The following is a 22,828-nucleotide window of genomic DNA, read 5'->3' on the forward strand; positions in this document are numbered from 1 at the left end:
AACTGACACTTCGAGCGATATTACCTCGTTTGCCTCCCTGCTGTGACGTAGACGCTGGAACCAGAAAATAATAACAAGCCGAGCTCCAAAGCAAAATGTACTGACATAAGCATGCTCCGGTTTTATCTAGCCTGATCTGCCTCACAGGTTGAAAGTGAATGTGAAGGCCTTTGTTCCTCGGGGAGGCAGGGAGGTGAGTTATTCAATGTGAAACAAAAGACAAGAGTTTTCATTACCAACGAGTGGACAAGGTGAGAGTCACTGTGAAAAGGTTGACATCTGCGTTTATTCATACCACGAGGCTGGAATGGATCCGCCAACTCCTCTAATAAACAAAGCTTGTCACCATTTGGAAGGAGTACAACAGATTTGAATAGGCCAGCCGCAAACACACAAAACGCGCTTCGACTGACATGCACCCATTGTACATTTCGGCGGCGATACGATCACTCATTGACATGCAAGCGTCAACACATAAAATGTCATTAAAGGGACACTTCACTGACCTCATCATTGGCACATATATAACAGGTTTGCGTGTACGTCCCGCACAAATCCTGACTGGTCATTTAGCAACGCTAATCTTTTAAGTGTGAGGAGACGGACAGGCATCGATGTTTACACCTCCGACCCCTCACCCAAAACATTACAGTTAGCGCATCAAAATTAGCTTCTTACAGCCGACTTGGTGCCGGGTGCCCACTTCAGTATCTGGTGCGTCCTCACCGAGATCAGCAAAGAAGGAGTAGCAAGTGTGAGCTCTCCCTATGTACCTCTGCTCACTTCCACATTTCCTCATTCATATAAATAAGCTACGGAGAGGTTAATCCTTTTGATATTTTGAAGTGGTCATAGATAGGGATGTTCACATGAACGTTGGTGGGTGCCAATTGATCACCGTTTTTGGACGTTATAAGAGATGAAAGTACAGCAATTTCCAATGAAGTTTGAGGGTGGCCCGACTGTTTAGCACGATGGCCTCACAGTGAGAGACAGCTCCTGTCGTGGGTTCGATCCCGGCTCCGGCCTTCCTGTGTGGAGTTTGCATGTTCTTCCCATGCCTGCGTGTGTTTCCTGCCGGTACTCCGGTTTCCTCTAACATTCCCAAAAAAAACATGCATGGCAGGTCGATTGAACACTCTAATTTGCCCTTAGGTATGAGTGTGAGCACGGATGGTTGTTCGTCTCTGTGTGCCCTGCAATTGGCTGGCAACCAGTTCAGGGTGTCCCCGCCTACCGCCCGAAGATATCTGGGATAGGCTCCAGCGCCCCCCGCGACCCTAGTGAGGAGAAGCGGTACAGATAATGGATGGAAGGATGTTACAATGTCAAACAAGTGTGATTATTTGTGTGTGAGAGACAATAAGGGGAAAGGCTGCAACAAAGAAAGGAAAAGCCTTTCTTTTTTTATTCTTCCAAAACGTTTTTTTTTTTGCCATATTTACACTATACAAGTTAGACAATAGAGCATTTCCCACAGCATGCCCGCACACAGCAAATCAGATAAACATGCAACACAATTAAAAAAAAAAAAAAAAAAGCTTATACAACAAGTCAAAGGACTCAATAGGACATAAAACTTAAATAACATAAGACATAAAAAGGTATGAAATGGCATGGCAAAGGTTGACACTGGTCCATAATGTCATTGTGTATCAGTACCAAGTATGGAGCACCAGAGGGCATCCAGTGGAATGATTGTAAACAGGACGACAACATTTGTCTCGTGAGGTGTCTTTTCTGCCGCATGGACAGACTGGAGATGACGCTCATGTTTGAGGAATGTCTTGAAACAATTCAAACGTGCCTGGGATAGTAAAAGAGAGCACATCGTTCCTGGCAAGCATGTTTTGAAGCCAAGTTTCACAGGTTGGTCTCGTCCCACGTGGGGTCGTTCATGCTCTTCAACACCCTCCTGACGGCCTTTTCGAGATCTTTGCGTGCTCTCTGCTCCTCTTCTAGCGACCTTTTCATCTTTTTGTTGTCCTACAGAGCGATAAAAGTATGTGAATGCATCCTTAGTACCCGTAGCTGGGATTATTTTTATTTTTTTTTTTTTATAGAAGCATAGATCAGTACAAAGGGAAATATACAGTAATGGCTTGAGATATGTTTTTTGTTTTTTTAAATCTGATTCATCAATTTATTGGAAAAAATAATTGTCCGAATAATCATTATATACATTTTCTGTTTGTCATGTCACGACATTTTAGTATGAAGAGGTAATAAATCATTTATCCTGGTGTGTGACATTTAAGAAATCTTTCTTTGTTCAGAATTTACCTGTTTCAGCTCTTGTACCTCATCCCTCAGGGCATACACCACATCCACCAGGCTCCTTGAAAGCGGGAGAGAAGAACGAAAAAAAAAGCTTTACTATTGCTGGTGGGTTTCATTAAATATTTTTTAAAAAAAATCCCCCCAATCAATTTTTCTTTATTATTTTGTTTTTCATTTCTGGCATAGCTTTTGCTTTAACCATATTTTTTTTTAAACAATAAACCACACAATTCCATAGTTTGGCTGGTCCGGGAGACGAAATCCAAATAAAAGTACCAGGATATAATTCTATACTAATAACATAATAAGAGTCACTGGCGCACCTGCACATTCCAATGTTGTGAAATAATGATAATCAAAACAAATCCATCCACCCATTTTCTTATCCTCATTTGAGTTGCGGGTAACCTGGAACCAATTCTAGTGGGTCGCCCTTATTGGAGTGGCCGGGTGTTCTAACACGGCCATTATACTATATGCATGTACACTGCTCGTGGCAAAGAGAAAAAGTAAAATAAATAAATACTTCTCTTCCACTGCACTTTGTCCATTACGACTGAAGTCATCAAGCAGAACTTTCTCCTCGCCGGGAATGATCACATGCAGCCCCGTTTCCCTTTGTGGTCCTGTTTCAAGACAAAAACAGGGCTGGGAGACTTAAAATTTTTGCTTTGTCTGACCATTTCCAACAATTGAGTCTGTTTTTTTGAATAATGTCAACATCATTTTGGTAATCGTGCACAGACCAGACATAAATGTGGAAGAAAAAAAAACGTGTCAAACCTGCGCGGCAGTATCCTTCCAAAATAAGAGAATTAAGACAAACTCACCAGGAAGCATGTCTACCAAAAGACAGATTTATTCCAAACTCATACTACAGCCATTTTAGGACTTGAACAATTCCCGAAGTGTTGAACAGACACTCTTAAGGCGTCATGAGTGAGTTATTGAGACATGGGGCACGTCAAGGACAATGACGGTTCAAGACAGACTTCACCCTGTATGTCCCAAATGTTGACGCCACAGAATACAACTGTCACAAAGTATAGCACGATACAGGACAGTGATATTCCAACAACTCACTAAATGTATTTTTTCCCCATGATAATTAACAACTATTATTTACAGAAAAGGGACAATGTGCTCTTTATACTTTTAAGACCAATGGAACAGTATTCTGAGATTGAGAGAGTTCATACAAACACTTCAAAACTGCCTGTCTTGTCCGTATAGTGACATTAAGGGAGTTCAAACATACACTTTAAACCCACTGAGTGTTTCTGAGTTCCAAGCGTGTTCATTCATCCTTGTCAAGCCTTGCTCACATTTTGAGATTGAAGAAGTACATACATACCTTCAAGCGAACTCAAGAGTATTCTGAGACTGAAGGAGTTCGTCTATAGAAATGTTTCTGTAAAAATCTTTTTTGTGGGCCTTCAATGCTTACACAATGATGAAAGAAAAGCATTTACACCACATTACTTTACAGGAACACTGAATATTTAATAAGTCTCCTTTTAAGAACTATATCATACACACTCTAGGTAGACGCCCAAAAAGTAAAGCATTTGACACATTCTCGCTCCACCCACTGTCCTGTTACATGATTGTGCAAAAATAATTTAAAACACTTCACGTTTTGCCCAAATAAATAAAACATTTTAAAAAAAAACAATCTTCCATGGTTGTTTTTGTAAATACTGACATACGAATTAAAATAAATAAATAAAAATAAAATAAATTAAAAACAAGATTACAAAATAAATACAACACAAATAGAGTGTAACATGGACCCTTATATACGGCTCTAAATAGATGCCAACTCCAGACTTTTTAGTACCAACACTGGAAAAATACTTCTTCATGAAAATAGTGACAAACACGGAGGCAAGCCGGACTCTTTTATGAGGCTAAACAACGGGTAGCATGTTAGCTCACCATAGATGTCTGTTTGGACTTAAAATAAACCTGGTCAAATGTTGGCAGCCTTTTGTTTAAGATATTTCACATTCTGGGAAATTTCTTAATTCTCTACCACAACTTTAAAACAGGTTTCCATAATTGTTTCCTCTTCACAGAGCTGGAGGTAGATATGAGCTAGCTTAGCATATTTTAGCCGAGTGCACAAACTCCAGGAGGAGAGCTAACAGCCAATCAGGCTCAGTTGTTTAAGCAAGTTTGAAATGTTAATTACACTCTAAAGTTAAAGTACTACTCTTGGGTTTTGGGACGGTCAGTTTTGTCCATTGCCAAGCATAATTTTGTCTGGAAAATGAATTTAAGAGGCCAAATTAATTTATTTGCATTACAACTCAACAGTCTTTATTTCTTTTTTGAAACGCTTTACGAGGAGTGCTTCTGTTACCACGGATACTAAGTAACTTTGTTGCTAGCTATCGGGGGCACGCACAGACACTGACTATTGGGCCAAATTGTTGCATTTTTCCCTTCTAAGGATCAAAGTCAGCAAAAGGGCCGATTATCATATCTCTAAATTATCCTGAGCGGTTATCCTGTGTTGTAGTGTAATTACGGAGTGATTTTTTTTTTCCCTCTCTGAAATACCAGAAAACAACCGAGAATCGTGATGTTTAACCTGTTAAATAATTGCGATGGCAAATCCGCATGTGTGGTCAGCATACAGTTGAGGTCGGCTGAGCAACGGGCGCCATAATTTTGACGTGAAACAAAATTATAGCCTAAGAGGAGCTTGCACTGTTGGGGGGGATGTGAGTGCTAAGTGAGAGGTTTTGTTTTTCAATTGGCATGCTGCTGTATTAAATGGCAGCAGAGACAGAGAACATGGCTGAAATTGTGTATTTACGTGAGCCATCTGTGCTATATGTTCGAGCATATGCACGCTAAAACCGCCAACGGGAATAGAAGCTGCATGCCGTCTAAGAGAATACACTCGTTCCTGAACTACATCTGAATATCAGACAGGAAAAGCTGTCGCCACATCTGCCTCTCTTCACCCCTTTTATTTATTTTTTTTAAATAACCCACCGACATCTCTCTTTCAGGTTCACTCTATGGGGCAAAAAGAGAGTTCACCACGTTTGTGCTCAAACGAGGGGGCGGTCACATTCAAGATAAATGAACAGAAATGAGCAAACGCTTACTGCATGAACAGCTACAGAAAGAGAGGAGGCACATAGAAGGGGAAAGTGGCAAAGGCAACAGGGAGCTGCGCTAAACGTCCTCAAACTGCCCAAAAATAAATAAAGCAAATAAGTTAACAAAAACAGGACAATAAATAAGATTTGAAAAAAAAATAAGAGTCAATAAAAGAGGTAAGCGTGCCTGGTGGCAGAAAAGAGAATTCTTTAGTTTTGGTGCGAGATGCAGCTCTTGCGTGGCACCGAGCCCATTCGGTAAGAGTGGCTGGTCCAAATGGAGTCGTAGTCCGAGTCCTCCGAAAGGTCGGAGCTCAACTCCGGCCGCGACACGCTGCTGCGGCGGCCCGGCGAGTCCACAGAGCGCCGATCCGCGTCGGCCAACACGTGGTTGTGCATCAAGTCGGTGCCCTGCCAGGCTGGGATGGGATGGGGGGAGGTGGAGGGATTTGGGAATGTGGCGGGAGGGGAGGTGGAGTTGGGGTTTGGATGGGGTGGGGTTGGTTTGCGCAGGTTTTCATGCACAACAAATGGCAAAATCGTAGGGAAGGGGAAATGCAGGATGGGAGAGTGGAGCGAATGCAAACAAAGAGAATGGAGAGAACACAAGAATGGAAAAAGGTCAACCGGAGCGATGAGGAGAGAAGGGAGATAGAAGAAGGAAAAGATACTGTTAGAAGGCACAGCTGAGGACATCAAGGGTTAATAAAGGTCAGCAAGACAACAACAAGTGGAAACGCTGCTCATGTCACGGCCATTTCAACAGCAGCAAGTATTTTGACCAATCTCATTTTTCTATGCAGGCAGGACAGTGGTGTAGACATTACCACAGCTGTCTCCCAGTTCTGAGGTTGAGGGTTTGAATCTCAGCTCTGTTTTTTCTTTGGGTTCCTCCCACATTCCAAAAACAAGCATGAAAGCTGAATTGAAGACTCTTGTTCACAGGTGTCAACATGAGCATGATTGGATGCTTGTCGATATGTGCCTTGGGATTGGCTGGCAGTACGTACTCCATCTCTTGCCCAGTGTCAGCCGGGATGGGCTCCAGCTCATACGCCCTTTGAGGACAAGTGATTATGAATAAAATATGGCCAGCGCTACACTCCTCGGTTTGTTCTGCAGAAAACAGCATTGAACACTTCAGTCGGAATGGGACACTAACGAACAATAATAGAGAACAATGAGGGTCTCCCATGTTTGCTTGTTAGCATGTGACTGTGAGGTTAAAAGTTTCATCCAAGAAGAGATTGAAGGCAGCAAGGACAGCAAAGTGGAGACAGCAGGTATCTAGAGCGTTGGCATCTGCTTCTATTTCTATTTCAAGCCATGTAACCCCAAGAGTTACAATGATGCAACGATGACAGTGGTTCCAGGCAAGTACAGTGAAGCCCCCATGAATTTTTGGTTCTCAAGGACACGCTAAGATTTTTTTGGGGGGGGTAATCCGTTAGTTTTTGTGCTCGTACCAAAGCAGTTCAGGTATTACATTGGAGTCACCTGAAAGAATCTCGTAGTTGGGTTTACTTCAGTTTTTTTTTTAATGGAATTCCTAAACAGTGAAAAGTGAAACTGCTGAGTCCTGAGTCTCTCCCATTGCAAATAAAAATAGCATGTTTCGTCTACCTCGTTAAAATTGGCCTGCATTCCCTAACCTTTAATATTTTGTGTAAATGCCAAAAGATGAATTTAATGACCAAATAACTTTGTGAAATGCCAGAGTGCATATTTATGCGACGTCATGTCAGTTTGTGTTAGCGTGGTATTTAAGCTAGGTTATTTAGGCCCTCATGGGCTCATGACTGTGTACATACTAGCAGCATAGCGTTGATACTTTATGATCCTCTCCAATTTAAGTGCTTTGTCATCAATTTGTGGCATTGATATGCAAATACAAATCCCTTGCGGACAGCGCGCGGTTCACTGTACTCGTTCCAACAGTTCAGTGAACTACGGTTGTAATTTTGCCACTCAAACAAAATATAACCAGCAGCGCCAAGTAGGTACTGTGCAGTGCAGGTCCTGCATTTCCGTGAGAAAAAGTACCAATTCCCACTGTAGAAGGTGGCACGAAAGACACTGCCTGCTGTCAACAGACTTTCGGCAGATGTAACTTTTAGAGAAAGAACATGGTTTACACCTATTCTACGACCAACATCCGAAACTATGAGTAGTCAAAAGTTTTTTTTCTTACTGGAGTTGAGTGTCTGCCTGGTCTTAGCACTGGTGCAGTAGGCCTCAATGACTTTAAGGATCTGAGCGTCTTCTTCCAGGGCGGCAGTGCCTGAAGATAATAAAAGGTTATTGACTCGCCATCAATCTAGAAGATAAAAATGCTCTGCTTCGATGTACACTTTTAACAGTGCACTTATCATTGTGGTTGGTGAAGACCGGCACTGTATCAAACCGAGAAATAATATTTTGGTTACAGTATCAGGCACCCATCATATGCAAAAAAAAAAAAAAAATGCAGTTATCAAGAGGGAAGAAAACGTACTCTTCCTCAAGGCAAATTCCTCCTCAGACTGTTTCCTCTCTGGCTTGCGCTTGGGAAGGAGTTTCTTGACACTCTTCGGACTTTTACTTAGATCCTGCACAAAGATAGAAGACAACAGTTACTGACCGGACCTGAGAAATGCACAGTGCGTCAAACTATGAAGGGACGTGATGAATCTGTTCCAAAGTTTTGCTAGTGAAGTCATTGATTGCACTACAGTACTTGGCAGAAACATACAGAGGGCAAAATTCAGGCAAAACGGGGTTTCTTGCTAAACATGTTGTAGGCAAAGGAAAAGCAGGGAGAGCAAAATTTGGTGTTGATTTGAACTAGAAAATAAATACTACCATTAAGCTCCAGTAACAATACAACACATATCAAAAACGGCTGAAAGTGCAATCGTACCAAAGTGGTTGCCATGTCAATACTGGGAATAACTTTGCTGGACCAACTAAACCGGCCATGACCGGTTGATTTCTCTGAGCCTGCCACCTAATGCTGTATTCTTACACAGCAGCTCAAACTAGTTCATTGCAGAGGTTTTGTTACTTCAAAGCCCCTGTGTCAGTTTCCCAATTCCCACCCCTCACCTCCTTGTAGCAGAGGGCTGCAGAAGGCCTTAGTGGGGGAGCGGGCCGCAGGCAACTTAAGCTCCAGGGTTTGGGTGTGTTGGGAGGTTCCAGGGGGCCCCACATCATGGTGCTGTGAGATGTCCCATGGGAGGAAGGGTGAGGGAGAGTGTGGTAGGTGGGGGCCACCGTCATGGCCCTCCCCTCCGCGTGCCGGGACGGTGTGACAGGATGGGATGGAAGCTAAGGAGACAAAGTATTTCACATGTGTTATACATTGGATGTAAAAAGACACGGAAAAGGCACGTGTGAGTCAGACCGTATGGCAGGGAACAGTGAGAGGTTTGTGGCTCGGCGCTGTAGCTGCAGTGTGCTTGATCTGCCGTGTTAGATGTTCAACCCAGTCCTGGAGATCCTGCTGGTTGGTGCACGACACCTGAAGACGCTCAAACATGGGGCCTGCCCAAAAACAGGATGTTGAAGACCTTATAATATCATAAGATAACGTTGCATGTCGTATATATCGGGGCGGTTTACCGCTGAGCTCAAAGGCATTTTTGTGGGCTTCAAAATCTTCGAGCTTGCTCACCGACATGCTGGCCAGAGGCAGTTTTCCCTGTGGATAGAAAACACAACATGAGAACTGAGACCAAAATAAATAAGAATCATGGGAACACATTTCTCAACACTTAACCTGAAATATGAAGCCGCTCATCCTGGGGCTGGCCGACAACATGAGGAGGACGTGGGGGAAAAGCATGAGGTAACGCTCACTTTTTTCCTAAAGGATGAAAAAGAAAAGGCAGAGAGACAAATGCGGTTTCTTAATGTTTACTGTGAACCAATTTGTATTCTAGAATTCACGGTCCTACGGTCATACAGTAGCAGACAGCAAACCAGAAATTAAAATATTTTGACTCAACTAATCATAATAGTGATATCTATATAATTTCAGGGGTGTCAAAGTCAGAGTGGGCAAACTTTATCAGGGTCAAACAAGTTTAAAAATGTCCAACTGACTCCCTAATTTGGAGCGTACAAGCGAAGTGAAGATCAATTCCTCAATCGAAAGTAAAGGGTTTTCTTTTTCACCCATGTGCCACCCCAATTAAAAATATTTTGTGGAAATCAGTGTAAACATTTTGGTGTAATCCTGCTGGCAAACAAAACTAATTTGTGTTTTGCAGAGGTAATAATAGCCATCCACACATTTCTATAGCACTTGTCCACATCAAAAACGTAACTTGTCTATGTTTCTACGTTCTAATGCAACAAATCTGTATGATGGTTCAAATATTTGAAATGCAAATGTGTCAAATCTCTTGAGGGTGATGTTTAAGATGGTAAAAGTGTGGTGTTACCTCTGCCCCAGAAGTGTGCACCAGGACTTGGCTCATGTACAGCACAGAGCCCAGGGTCTTGATATCGTCGCCTTCCCACAGCCGGATGGATTCAGTCAGGATCTGCAGTTCCAGCTCCTTACGCTTTCGCACCTCCTGACACTGCGCCTGAGACAGCGGAAAGAGGCATGAAAAACTCAAACCCTCACGCAAGACTGTGAAGCTAAAATCTACGTGTGTTGTCCTTACAGATAAATGTTTGAAAGTGGCCATGCACTTCTGGATGTCACTTCGGTCAGGGTGACTCTCCTGAAAGACATCAAACGTGTTGTGCCGTAATGAGATAAGACTTAAGATTATTTTGGAAGAGTGGAGACATTTACACACCTCCATGTGGCGCTCCAGCTCTTTGAGCAGGGTGGGGTACTTGTCGAGCCTCATGAAAGGCTTACTGAGGCCCGTGGTCAGGGTGAGGATCCCGGGGCTGACGGCACCTCGGCCCTCCATGAACTCCCCCAACGCCTCACTTCAGGACACAATGACACAACCATAAAAAAAAAAAAAATTAAAAAGTGCACTCCTGGCTTTAAATAGAAAAGTGCTTGAATGCAGCTGGTGCATTCAAAGACGGACCTGTGTTGCGTGAGCACGTTAACCGCACAGGGGTGGTTGGCACAGTAACCCACATAAAGAGCCTTCATTTGGGTCATGAGGTTGAGGAAGAAGCCACCCACCCTTTGCTGACTCTCTGGAAGCCTGAAAAGAATAACAAGAAATGTGACAATACACTCACCAGCCACAGCATTAGGTACCATCTTTACAAAATTAAACAATAATACGGCGTTTGGATGAGACAAATATTGAGCTCACAATGTTTAATATTGTGGCAGCACTGGTATAAAATTTACAAGTCTTTTTCTATGCTTAATATTGTGGCCAAAAGACGGATAAGGACAGCGTGGCTAAAGGTATGTCGACCTGAATGTAGTTATGTTAAGACACACATTTTTGGGTGTGTTTTGGATAATTACAGACAGAGTGTAGATTTTTTTTTGCCCCCACTTTGCGTGTTTTTCTTGTCACCTTTAAATAATATCAAGGAATGGCATAGTTAAAAAAGAGAATAGAAAAAGGAAGAGTTAGAAAAAAACTTTGAAATATTTTGTATATTAAATTTTTACATGTAAACTATATGATCAATTTTAGACTAACAGCACAACATTTAGATATATAAATATAAATCTCACACTATACTGGTAAACAGGAATCAGGATGCACGACAAACGTAATTGCTTTTGGTTTTTCAGGCATTTTTTCCCACCTCAAAACAGGGAACGCAAAAAAAATTCATTGACTCAATCGCTCTTTGTCTTTGTAGTACAGAAGGCCAACACTAGAGGGCTCTACATTTTTTGTTATGAAACAGACTGCTGCTTCTGCAGTGGGACTGTGCTGGAGGGGTAGGACTGGGGGATTTACTTTGTGCATTCCTCCAGTGATTGGACGAGCATCTGTTGGAAGGTGCTGATCTCCTCCAGGTTTCCCAGGATCAGCGATACATCAGAGCTGCTCAGCCTGGAAGTGAAGAAAGTTTGTGACTGTTTCGTTGTATTCGTTTTGCCCTGCGGCTCCGACTGTGTGGTGCTGTCGTACTTTTCAAAGCTCTGAAGAGGGCGCAGGTAATTTGTGAGGAGAACCTGGAGGTCCTTGGAATATTCAGTCTCTGTTTCTAAAATGTTCTGCAACACCTACAACAAAAGATGATAAACCGAGGCAAAAAAAATACATGATCAATTCAGAAACCATTGTTGAGATTGTGTGTGCCTTGCTTACCAAATTGTAGTATGTCTTGCTAATGGCAGATGTGTCAAAGCCTTTTGGCGGACTTTTAAGGGTGCCGGATTTAGGTGACACTTGCTTGTCTATGGAAAGAGAAATGAATACAGGCATAGCCCATGAGCATGAGCAGTTAAAAAAAATCAATTCAGGCCTTCCGACAAAACACACTTCACCGTCTGTAAAAAGACAGTGAAGGCACCCACCGGAGCCTTTGACTTCACGGACGTAGTTGCTAGGAAACCATCCCGTCTTGCCGTTGAGGGTCCCTTCCCACCAGCCGCCGTCTTCCTGACGAGTCACGCCAATGATGTCACCTTTGTTAAACGTGAGCTCGTCCTCGTTGGTTTGCAGGAAGTTGAAACGCGCCTTCACCAGCAGCTGCTGCCCACTGTTCTCTGACATGTCCTGAAAAGAGATTTAAGAGTGTGACACTGAAACATACACTTGGCTATTTTTTTTTTTTGGGATGAGTTCACACTTTAATCCTAGTTTTCCACAATTTGATTCGCAAGGCATTTTCCCATCATCAAAAGTAACCAAATTAACTGATTTATAGCCATGATTGTCAATTACTAAGAGCATCTTCGTTGCGGTCAGCGGTGGCCTGCTAAATAAGAGATGCGTGCACATTATTTTTTTTACATATTAAAATAAAGTGACAATGAACACCCACTATTTTTGTAGCAGTGATGACTGACATTGTCAGAGTATTCAGGAAGTATTAGCTATATAACTACATGGGGTGGGTTTTTTTTTTTCGCGCAGAGCATGCACACACGCGCACACACCCCCACGCACACACTCACACACATCACAGAGAAGGCTTGCGCAGCGGGAGTATATGGTAGCGAAACTTCACTCATCAAAGCCGATGACTTGATGGCCTGGGAACCCAAGTCAGTGACGGGGTGGCTGCGCAGCTTGGATGCCCAAGTATGAGGGCTTGGACGTCACAGGAATCGCCTCCTTTAGACATCATGGATGGATGTTTTTTTTTAATAATACAATGCATCATATCAGAAAATGATCACGCAGCACCACCCTGGCATAGGTGGCTCTCGTGCATGATGTTACAGTGGGACGTGAGAAAATTAATAAAAACTAGGTTAGAGAGGTGGAAAGTGCAGAATAATGTTCATGTAGCCAAAATAAATACAAAAAATATTTATAAATACAAAAAAAATTTTTTTTCCTCCAAGACCATAAACCGAACCATTAAGGGTGGAGCTTATCGATACTCAGTTCTTTAAAAACTACAAACCCGATGCTTGCCATTCCTAGCCAGCATACTTCCTTGACACCAAACTGGCCGGAGCTGGCGAGAAGATCCACCGATAGAAACGCAAAAAGTTGAATAGTGAACCACAAACATGTACGGGATGACAAATCAAACGACATGTGCATCTTCAGTGCATTTCAACACTTGCAAAACCAGTGCCAGCAATGACTACATTGCTATTGGTTTCAACAATACACGTAACTCAATTTGGTTCAATTGTTGTACTTACCAGACTGCGAAACTGGTTCTGTAGCAGCTTGGAGGAGCGACCCAGTGAAGCCTGGGAGGCCAGAGACTCAAAGGACTTGATACGGTGGGCGGAAGAGTGTCGGGCGCACACCGAATCACTGCCAACGCCGATATCTGGAGAAGAGTGTGTGAGAATAAAAATATCTCAGACCTGGTAGCTGCGGTCAGCGCCCACACACGCTCATTGACTCAACTGTCTTCCAATACCAACATACAACTTGTAAAAAGCTCTCACACACACAGACTTGGGACTAACCTGCCGTCACTTTATTCAGCGCCACAAGACTACTAAGCACCTTTGAGAAGTTCAGACCGAGCAGAAGGTCACTGGCCTCAAACGGCTGTGGATGAGAGAGTGAGAGTGACACAGTGAGAATGAGAGTGAGAGAGAGAGAGAGCAGCAGCCACCGACCCGACCCTGATAACCACACTACACATAAATGTTGAATTATGTGCTGATGTATGAGCTGACAATGTGTAAAGAGCCCCAGCACGATAAAAAAAAAAAAAAAAAAAAAGACTGATGATATTCTAGCTGTGTTAGTGTCACAAAACGCAATATCAAACAATTATTGTAAGTACTGGAAAAACAATTCCTGCATGTCTAAGCCCAGAAAATTTTAAATAATTTCAGGCGATATTCTCGAGTCAGTAAAAGTGGAAACTTTGCATTTTTGTGGCAGCATGGATTGTCTTATCCATTTAAGTCCGTCAAATAAGAACTTGTGCAAACCTAAAATGTAGAGCAGGGCAGTCCGTCTTGGGGCAGAACGGTCCGGGGGGGGCCGACAATTTTTATGAATAAGGCGGGAGGGGCGAGGCCGGGACTGACCGGCAAAAAAGGGTCAAGTGCCCAGCTCGGCTTGTTTATTTACATACGACATCACCATTCAGTTGCGCTCCTTTGAATTAGAACAATTTAAAAACCAATTTAATGGTAGCTCCCTGAAGTTCAAATTGTTCTGATTTGCATTTATTTTGTAAAAATGTTTTCTCCCTTTTTGGGGGATGGGGAACTTTCTTAAAATGACAACAATGACAACATGATGATGTGCACATTTTGACATGTGAACTACACCCCACAACAAAGTGTATTTTGTTTTTAAAAAAAAAAGCCATTCTGAAGGAGATCACAAACATCTCATTGTACTCTGTAATGACAGATATGCAGTTGCGTTATGTGTTAATTGTTGAAGTGCACTTTCTGTGAACAGAGCCAGCGACTTGTTTCTTTTATGGTCTTTTGTTCTACATTTCAATGCCAATGTTCTCTTCTTTTGAGAATTAAAAGTTAATTGCTCTTAAGAAGGATTTACTTGAATGATTAAGCTCTGTCATTAAACCAGTGGCATAAAGAAAACAACATGAACAATACTATCATTTATCCTGATCATTTCCGTGAAAATATCGCCCTGAAAAAATTATTGTTGTTACAGGACTAAACTAAAAAACTAAAAACTTTCATCACTTGTTTTACTTAGCTGTTTGTCAAAATAAAAAAAGTGACTTTCAGATATGGAAGAAGAGCATGAGGGGACTTTATTTTTTTAATTCATGATGTGAGAGTACATGGTTTGTTTTCAGCCCATCTAACATAATAGATTTTCAAAAACATTTTAATAGTTAATAAATTACATCACCGACTGATTTGTATTAAATGGTATGGATAGTGATCATCAGCAATCGTGATACTATACAGTTCAGTGTGTCATATTTGGTCGTTTGGTTTGTTTGGCTTCAAATTAAATAGCATGCGTGTTCTTCAAGTAGATTAACAATGCTAAAAGAATAAGTGTTTTGTTTTGGAATAACTATAGCATGAGCTACAGCACTGACAACAATCAGAACTTGTCGTGGAAAAAGTTGACAGTCGCAAAATGAGGACTGATGCCATTAAACCGTAATGTTCATGTCAGTGTGACTCACAGTCAGTTTGAATAGCAGCGATTGTATCTCCGATGATGACGAGCGGCTCTCCCCGCAGAGCGCCGGTTATTGGTGCTTCAGTAATGCTGAAGCTGAGTGACTGAGAATTGAAGCTTTATTCATCTTCCGCTCTGATTGCTGATATGCCTCAAGGTGATACGTGGATGTGGCTTTGAGTTTTTCCAACAGTGTGACAGTACAAGTATACAGTATTTGTGTGCATGCTTTGAAAAACCCCCTATGCATTGTGTGTGATTGAAAGCAAGTATTTCAACACTTTCGAAAAGGTTCATTTAGTTGTTACGTTGGGCTAGAATTAGCAAATAATCTGCCACAGGCTATCGTTCTGAATTAAAGTTTCGCACCGAAAAATGAGGAAGAGACTTTTAGCAACAAACATGGCAAAGCCGGAGGCTGCGAAGCAGGCAGCGTTTGTCTAAACTGCTGGGCGTCGTCACCTCAAGGCATGTCTAAGCCCATACACACAGACGCACTTCAAAAGGTGCCGCCATTTCTGGAAAGTATTCGCTTCAGATCTCAACATGACTGCCAGAGTTTCCAGAGGACTGCAACATTTGGCCCATATCCGCAAATTTCAGATGTCGGAAATCCCTCTGCATAGCATGTAGACTCGTGTAAAAGTTGTTTTATTTTTTCTTTTAATCCGAATCGACCAAGCAATTCCAAAATGCATACCACTAGCCAACTTGAAATCCCTCGATTTCCTTCTAGGTATCATAATGTAAACAGAATGACGGTTTGGTCTATGAACTAGTGAAGTGGTCCTCAACCTTTTACCGCCAAGGAAAGATTCATCGTATTTCAATCTAACTATGCGGAACGGTACCAAATAATTTCATAAAATGGATAAAATGGTCACTCACACAAACATCATTTGTAAAATGAATACTCGGGATGTAACGATTTATCGATTTATACTGCTGAAAATAAAAAGAATTGCTTCGCAATGCAAGGTTGATACAGCACAAATGCAGATGTTGAAAGTAAAATTTTGATCACAACAGGATTTGTAATGCTAACAGCCACATGTATTGTTATTTTCATATTTAGTTCTGGAATAACAAAACACTGCTAAGACAAAAATGTAGTCAAACAGTCAAATGTATTTATTACTTCCATTTTTTTTGTAAATTACAAAAAGTCATTGTTTGTAACAAGAACAAAATAAAGATTTTAAAATAAAAACATTTGATGGCTATAAAGTGAGTGATTCATTTTTAAAAATCAAATCAAAATCAGGGACTGAACATTGAAAATCGACTAATCGGAGTGTATCATTACAGCCCAAATAAAGAATTGACAATATCTGACAATTTAAGATCCGACGTAATCGAAGTAATCGATGATTTTGATAGAATAATCGATTCTGAAAAGATTAGTTTGTGACAGCTCCAGATTTTCCCAAATCGTAAAGACGTCCACCACCTTCATTAGTTAAGACTGAAGGTAGACTGGAGTTGTGGTAGGAGGAGAGAGGTCATAAGAACGAGGCTTTCATTTATCAGATAGGGTCAAAAGTCAGTCGCTGCCATATCTAATCAGGAAGAAGGATCAGATCATATCGAGAGTGCTAGACCTAAATAACTAGATTTGCAAGCACAAACAAAGCTGGAAGTGACATATTTCGGGTCAAATCAGCTCTAGCAGATTGCGCAATGTGAATTCTGAGGTAGCAGAGCACTGCACTCTGGAGAACATCCAGCTCAATTCTACGGATGGCAAAGTCCCAAACTACATGTAATCCTGCTTAGTTAACTTTAATCAAAAGAATCAAGCCATGCATTTGAACATGATGACTCTTGCAGGCACATATTACCTTGAACATCTCCTAGGTTAGTGCATGATGTCATGCTAAACGAGGAACAGTATGGGAATCATCAGCTCAGTCAAAAGCATGACAGAGCAGAAGAACAGTGTGGAACACACCGATAAATTGACAAGAAGCCCAACACAGCTCAATTTGCTCACATTATCAGTAATCAATACCAATTTTTTTTCAATAATTCCAGGACACTTTAGTGTGGAATACTATACCACACAAACCTCTGTGACTGTTCAAACCGCAAACCCATTGACCTCTTGCAGCAAGCCTACACAAATAGACTTCCTTTTCCCAACACAACCAGCAAGGATGCTCCTGTGCAGGCATTTCAGCTGTGTGGGTCTGCTCAAGAGCCCGTTTCATTCTCTCTGCTCCCAAATTTCAGCGGCTGGCGAACCAGCCAAGAGGAGCGGCGTGGGGGAACACTGACTGGCATTGTCAGGAGGAGCGTGCGTCAACGACCCAGTGTGTAGAGGCAAATGCACCGCCTTACACGGCACACGACTTTCCATTTGATTAAGGGTATTCGGGAGTTCTTATCGGCTCCAAACCACAACTTGAAATGATAACGATAATCTGTAACTCGACAGAGAAACTGCATGTTTGCCGAAAGACGCCATCACTGGACCAAAATAACAATGTTTTTTTATTGTAAAATGTAACAAAACATCAGAGTCAACCCTTTCCACGCACGATGCTGCGCTTGTATTATACACACTGTATATATTCAAGAGGGCTCTAGCAAAACCTGAGCAACTACGATTTTCAGTTGAGAGCAAGTGACAAAATGCGCAGGGTAGATTTTGCTGCTTAATTCATAATACAAAAAGCAGTTTTAATGAGAATGCCGTGTCACGACTAGTGGGGCTGCATAGAACATATTCTTGTAAAGAAATGTTTGGGGTTGACACCCTTTTAAATCTGTACGTTATTTATTGATATATAGCGTCTCTTTAATTAGGACAACGAACGGTTGATGTCTGTGTAACCACGCCAAAATAGCCATCGACGCATATTGTTGCGAGGCAGAAGTTCCATATATGTGCAATACAATCACCTAATCATAGATGCCAGAAATATCAACATTGTGCTTTTTATCATATTAAAATAGAAATTATTTGTTTTCCGTTTGTTTAAAATGTATAGCCAAGAGACCATTTCCATGCAAGTATTCATTAGTTTGTTTTAGCTTCAGTGTTTGTGTGGGCTAGTGATGGGCTGCAGGCAATGTATGTACCTGTTTTATGTGCACCTTAAGAACGGTAAAAGTTTTGTGCTTTCATTGAGGGAAAACGGAAAAGATATTTCTTTGGGTTTTGAGTAAAAAGAAGCATTTTGCACATTTCTGAAATCACTATTTGTATGCTGAGATTAAACTCCAAATTGATTAGCTGCTTTCTAAGTGCTATGATTTTTTTAGATTGATTGCATTTTAGTATTCATTTAAAGCCAACGCAGTTTACCATGAATTTGAAGCAGTTGTGACAACAAAGCCACGCATGAGCACACAGATTTGCATTCATTAATAGTCCATCTTGGAACTTCTTCATATGTAAATCCAAATTTAAGGCGTGTAAACATGCAAAAGGGAGACTATTCCGTACGTGGCTGTCTTGAGAAGTTTGCTAAAATGCTACTAATGTATTCGCCAAACGGCTCCAAGGCAGACGGGCGATGGGTGCTCGCTCCCCGGCTGCAGCCTCCTCCCCCTGCCAGCACAGCGGCAAGCTTTGTTTCACGAGCTCTACTTCAAGCCTTTTATATTAGCATTTAAATCGACACATGGATAATGTCGAATGTTTGGTGTGTTAAACATCACGTACGGCGGACTCTTACCTCGACGTGGAAAGATGTGCAGCCCTTGACAAACTCCTTTATGTTGCTGAGACACTCGCCGTCGTTCTTTGGCTCTTGGTAGATCTGAAAGGGACGAGGAGAGCCAACATTAGCGGCACATTTCCACTTTTCCGACTTGGGGCTCACTTTCCTTCGCGTTCCGAATGATTTAATAATAATAAGTATAAATAATAATGTGATTCACTACAACACTGCGGACCGATCTCTGGAGCGTGTGTCACCCCGGAAGGCTGTGCTCCTATCCCGCTGGGAGCTACCGGAGAGGACGTAGAGGAGCAGGGTTGGCTTCTCATCGGAAGTGACGTCATAAAGATGGATTCTTCACTGATGTGCATTGACAAGCTCTAAGCGTTTAGAAATTGGAGTTCAGTATTTAAACGACGGCTTTGGTCAGAAAGGTGAGGAAAATAAACATCCTTGAGCACCACAAATTATATGGATGAATGTCAAAGTCCAACGAGAGCAAATTGAAGCAGACTCAAGCCATACTAGCTTGAGTGGAATACACACCGATTTTTAACATTTCACCCTTTTTTTCAAATGTGACTCAGTGGGTGCTTAAATTCTAATGTGTCCCATTCTATTATTAATAATTTTGGAGCATTTCTTGTGACTGCACTGCTAGAGTAGGCTATGTTGGAAGTTTTTTTCCCCCGCCAATCTGATTTTAGCTTCTATGTGCTGTCATGTCCATCAAATATTGTCATCATATCACTCTAATCAGCCCAGGGCCTTCAGAATAAGTAGTGCTGGCCGATATGATTTGGACCCGCCAAAGATCGAGCGACACCCAACCGACAGAACTCGCACGGATTGGCAGTGGTTTTCATGGGTGGTTGACCGGGTGCCACGATTTCTGCTGAGATTGAAAATTCAGTGAACGGCGTTGCAACATCACAGATGTTTTCTCATTGCACACAGTGCCGCATTTCAGCCACAATGCTCAGTGTGCGGCGGGCCTAAAACTATATTTTCATTCTCACACTCACACCTAGGGACAATTTAGAGTGTTCAATCAACCTACCATACATGTTTTTGGAATGTGGGAGGATACCGGAGTACCCGGAGAAAATCCACGCAGGCACGGGAACAAAATGCAAACTCCACAGAGTTTCCAACGGCTCATGTTGGAGTCCGATACTCCAGACTCCCAGAACACCCCTCGGGGGACATAGTTCAACGCCTTCTCCAAGTCTGAAAAGCACATGGAGACTGGTTGGGTGAACTCCCATGCATCGAGGACCCTGCTGAGGGTGTAGAGCCTGTACATTGTTCTACAGCCAAGACTTTAACAACTTTGGTGACAACCTCTGAGACAGGGGAGCCTACCTCAGACCCCGACGCAGCTTCTTATGGGAAGGCGTGTCGATGGAATTGAGGAGGTCTTCGAAGTATTTACCCCACTGACTCTCACAACAACCCAAGTCTAGGTTAGCAGTTGAGTGGTGAGTGACGTGGGCGCCAGTGAACGAGACTGTAGAGTTGGCCAGCTGTTAACAGCCGAGCCTATTAGTAAGTGAGCATGTTGAGAGACTTGGCATTGGCCATTAAAAGTTTGCGTGTGAATGTGCGGGGTTTTGTTTCTGAGCATTTGTTCAATAAAGTGATTGAAAGTGCACCAGCAGCGGTGCCTATCCTGGATAACTTGTGGGAGCATAAATATACATTCTAAGTAAAGAATGCAAACTTTAGACATTCTCTATCTTTGACAGACTTTTTTCCTCCTGACTCACCACCATCATGCCAACTTGTTTCTACACAGCAGTGCAAGGGATTGCAGTAACATTCGTTCGTGTGGAAATTGTATCACCTGCTTTTTCAAGGTGAGTTTCCACACACTTTTTGTGACATTTGAGTTTGGTGCAATGAATTTTTTTTTATGTAAAATTCTCTCTAATCTCGTTGCACACTTGAGTACAATGACAATAAAGGGATTTCTGATTCTGATTCTGACTATATGTCTTTGCATAAAGATGGTAAACCACACGATAAACAAATAGCGGACCTGGGCATTAAATCAGAATTGAGCACTTGGACGCATACCAATAAGTTAGTCTATCTTTTGTGGTTACCAAATAATAATTTCTCTCCATTTGGTGCATCGTAGAGGCTCTTAATACTTTTTACTAGGCTGATTTAGTTACCTCCCTGGGGGGCCCTGTCGAAACGGGCCCGGGCAGTTTGCTGACGGACACAAACACCACACTGTGTCTTTAAAAAAAAAAAAAGGGGAGAGAGAGAGAGAGAGAGAGCAAGGGATGGGAGGGGAGGGGGGTCCATCTGCGTTTGCTTGGCAAGTCAATGGCGGCTTATAGCTATATATGGTCCACATCAGCACATCATGTTCATCGAGTCTCAAATGACATTTTAAATACCTTAAATTGTGCTGTCAGCGTAATAGATGCTATAATTCCATACTTGTATTGTTATTTTAAAGCATTTGCATGGGTGTTGTTTTCCATGCACAACAATAATAATAATGTCGTGACCTAGTAACGAAATCTCCTCATGGGCCAGTGGGCAGGGAGGGAAGCCAGACAACAAACCGCGTCTCTTCCATGGATGTGGGCAGCCCACAGACACGCCGACCTTACGCGGAGGGAGGGAGGCAGGGTGCGAGGAGGGGAAGGGAGGGGAGGCGTATAACAATCGTGTTCTTACTTTCTCCGTGGATCCGGGGCTGAGGCGCTCCAGGAGCCTGCAAAGCACCACGCCATCCTTCAGAGAGCTGTGCAGGAAAGCCTCCGGGTCCGCGATGCTCTTCTTGGGCGACTCGAGCACGCCGAGCGTAATGAGCCATGTCACCGTTTGCTCCGCCGAATTCATGTCCACATCCAAGTCGACGAGAGCGGCGGTGGAGGGAGAAAGAGGGGCGGGGGCGGGCGGGCGTGTGTGTACCTCGACAGCTCCTGGCCCCGCTTCACGATGTCATCCCGGAGCATCCACAGGAATGATGATGCACGCGGGGAGAATTGGAGCTGGAGAGAGGAGGAGGGGGTGGTCCGGTTTCTTCCCTTCTTCCGTGGTGTGTTTCCCCTCCCTCAATCTGTCAGACTCTCTGCTGATGCCGCCAGCCGCTCGATGATGTCACGCACGGGTGTGGGAGGGGAGGGGTGCGGATTGAATGTTTTCACGTGCCACTTCCTGTCTGCGGGACATAACATTAGGTACACAATGTGCTCCTATGCAAAAAGCTCGATTTTGATTGCAGTGGTGCTGTACTGCATCCAACTTTCAAATAGGTTATTATGTTACACCAGGTGTCACCAACGTGGGCTCAATGTAGCCAGCAAGGACCACTTGAGTAGCCAGCAGGCCTCTTGTAAGTAAAGTTGGCCGTGTTGTGTCGGGATGTGAATTATTGATCTAAGAATAAAAAAAATTATTCAAAAAAAAAAGAGTGAACAGAAATAGTGTACTGTGAGAGAACAAATGAGATGATACCTAAATTTATCCAGTTTTACTTTATTTGTCCCTAAATGATTTATTAATTACAAATCCTCTACCATGCCAGTGACGTGTAGTGACAGGTAGCACAATGAAATGCTCTTCCGTTAGGGCAAAACATGCAATACACATGTGTATGCATCTGTTGCCATTCATACAGTAGAATAGGTCATGGATTTCTGCAAGTGTATCAGCTCTGTAATTTATTAAACAGGCAAAGATAGACTGAGAAACAGTTTCTTTCCAAGAGCCATCTCCATTCTAAACTCTCACACACACACACAAAACACCCTTACCTTGCAGAACTGCAACGTGATGTGTTTTTATATATCCTATTCAGTATTATTTTCCATTGCACTAACTATTCTCTTATTTATCTAATTTATATATTTATCTGAATTATTGTTGTATTGCACTGGAGAGGGGAGCCCTCTAATCTCGTTGCACACTTGAGTACAATGACAATAAAGGGATTTCTGATTCTGATGTCAGTCTGAGGAAGTAAATTTGTCACTAAATTGAGATGATCATTAGATCAGTTTGTTGGGTGCCATGAAAATGTTCTTCTGTAAAACGGGCGATAGACCAC

General features: G+C 42.5%; 2 protein-coding genes across 6 annotated transcripts in view; one reads left to right on the forward strand and one right to left on the reverse strand.

Moving 5' to 3' along the window:
* Positions 1-1,376: 1,376 nt before the first annotated feature.
* Positions 1,377-21,824, reverse strand: arhgef7a (Rho guanine nucleotide exchange factor 7a). 3 transcript variants are annotated; one of them, XM_088314742.1, is made up of 22 exons: positions 21,454-21,824; positions 18,772-18,855; positions 13,423-13,507; positions 13,147-13,280; positions 11,842-12,043; positions 11,633-11,721; positions 11,453-11,547; positions 11,279-11,374; positions 10,433-10,555; positions 10,187-10,325; positions 10,049-10,108; positions 9,821-9,967; positions 9,154-9,240; positions 8,997-9,075; positions 8,779-8,918; positions 8,481-8,702; positions 7,891-7,984; positions 7,588-7,677; positions 5,636-5,815; positions 2,807-2,906; positions 2,284-2,338; positions 1,377-1,986 (listed from the first exon to the last, which is right to left on the reverse strand). In XM_088314742.1, the coding sequence occupies exons 1-22, from the start codon at positions 21,616-21,618 to the stop codon at positions 1,864-1,866; spliced, it is 2,589 nt and encodes an 862-aa protein (XP_088170868.1). In that variant the 5' UTR covers positions 21,619-21,824; the 3' UTR covers positions 1,377-1,863. The 3 variants fall into 3 exon arrangements, with proteins under 3 accessions (XP_088170868.1, XP_088170866.1, XP_088170867.1); XM_088314740.1 differs by lacking the exon at positions 5,636-5,815 and having other exon boundaries at positions 21,454-21,823; XM_088314741.1 differs by lacking the exons at positions 1,377-1,986; positions 2,284-2,338; positions 2,807-2,906 and having other exon boundaries at positions 3,118-5,815; positions 21,454-21,823.
* Positions 19,064-22,828, forward strand: part of aff3 (ALF transcription elongation factor 3) — a 28,927-nt gene continuing 25,162 nt past the window's right edge. For 2 of the 3 annotated variants that reach the window (XM_088314735.1, XM_088314736.1), the window contains exons 1-2: positions 19,064-19,190; positions 20,505-20,615. In XM_088314735.1, coding sequence (XP_088170861.1) covers positions 20,533-20,615 — 83 coding nt within the window. In that variant the 5' untranslated portion in view covers positions 19,064-19,190; positions 20,505-20,532. Of the gene's footprint in view, positions 19,191-20,504; positions 20,616-22,828 lie in introns of those variants that run through there. The other variant, XM_088314739.1, reaches the window with a different exon arrangement.

This window comes from Idiotropiscis lumnitzeri, chromosome 14 (assembly GCF_059441095.1).
Source record: "Idiotropiscis lumnitzeri isolate Australia: NSW breed Sydney's pygmy pipehorse chromosome 14, RoL_Ilum_1.0, whole genome shotgun sequence".
Taxonomy (NCBI): domain Eukaryota; kingdom Metazoa; phylum Chordata; class Actinopteri; order Syngnathiformes; family Syngnathidae; genus Idiotropiscis; species Idiotropiscis lumnitzeri.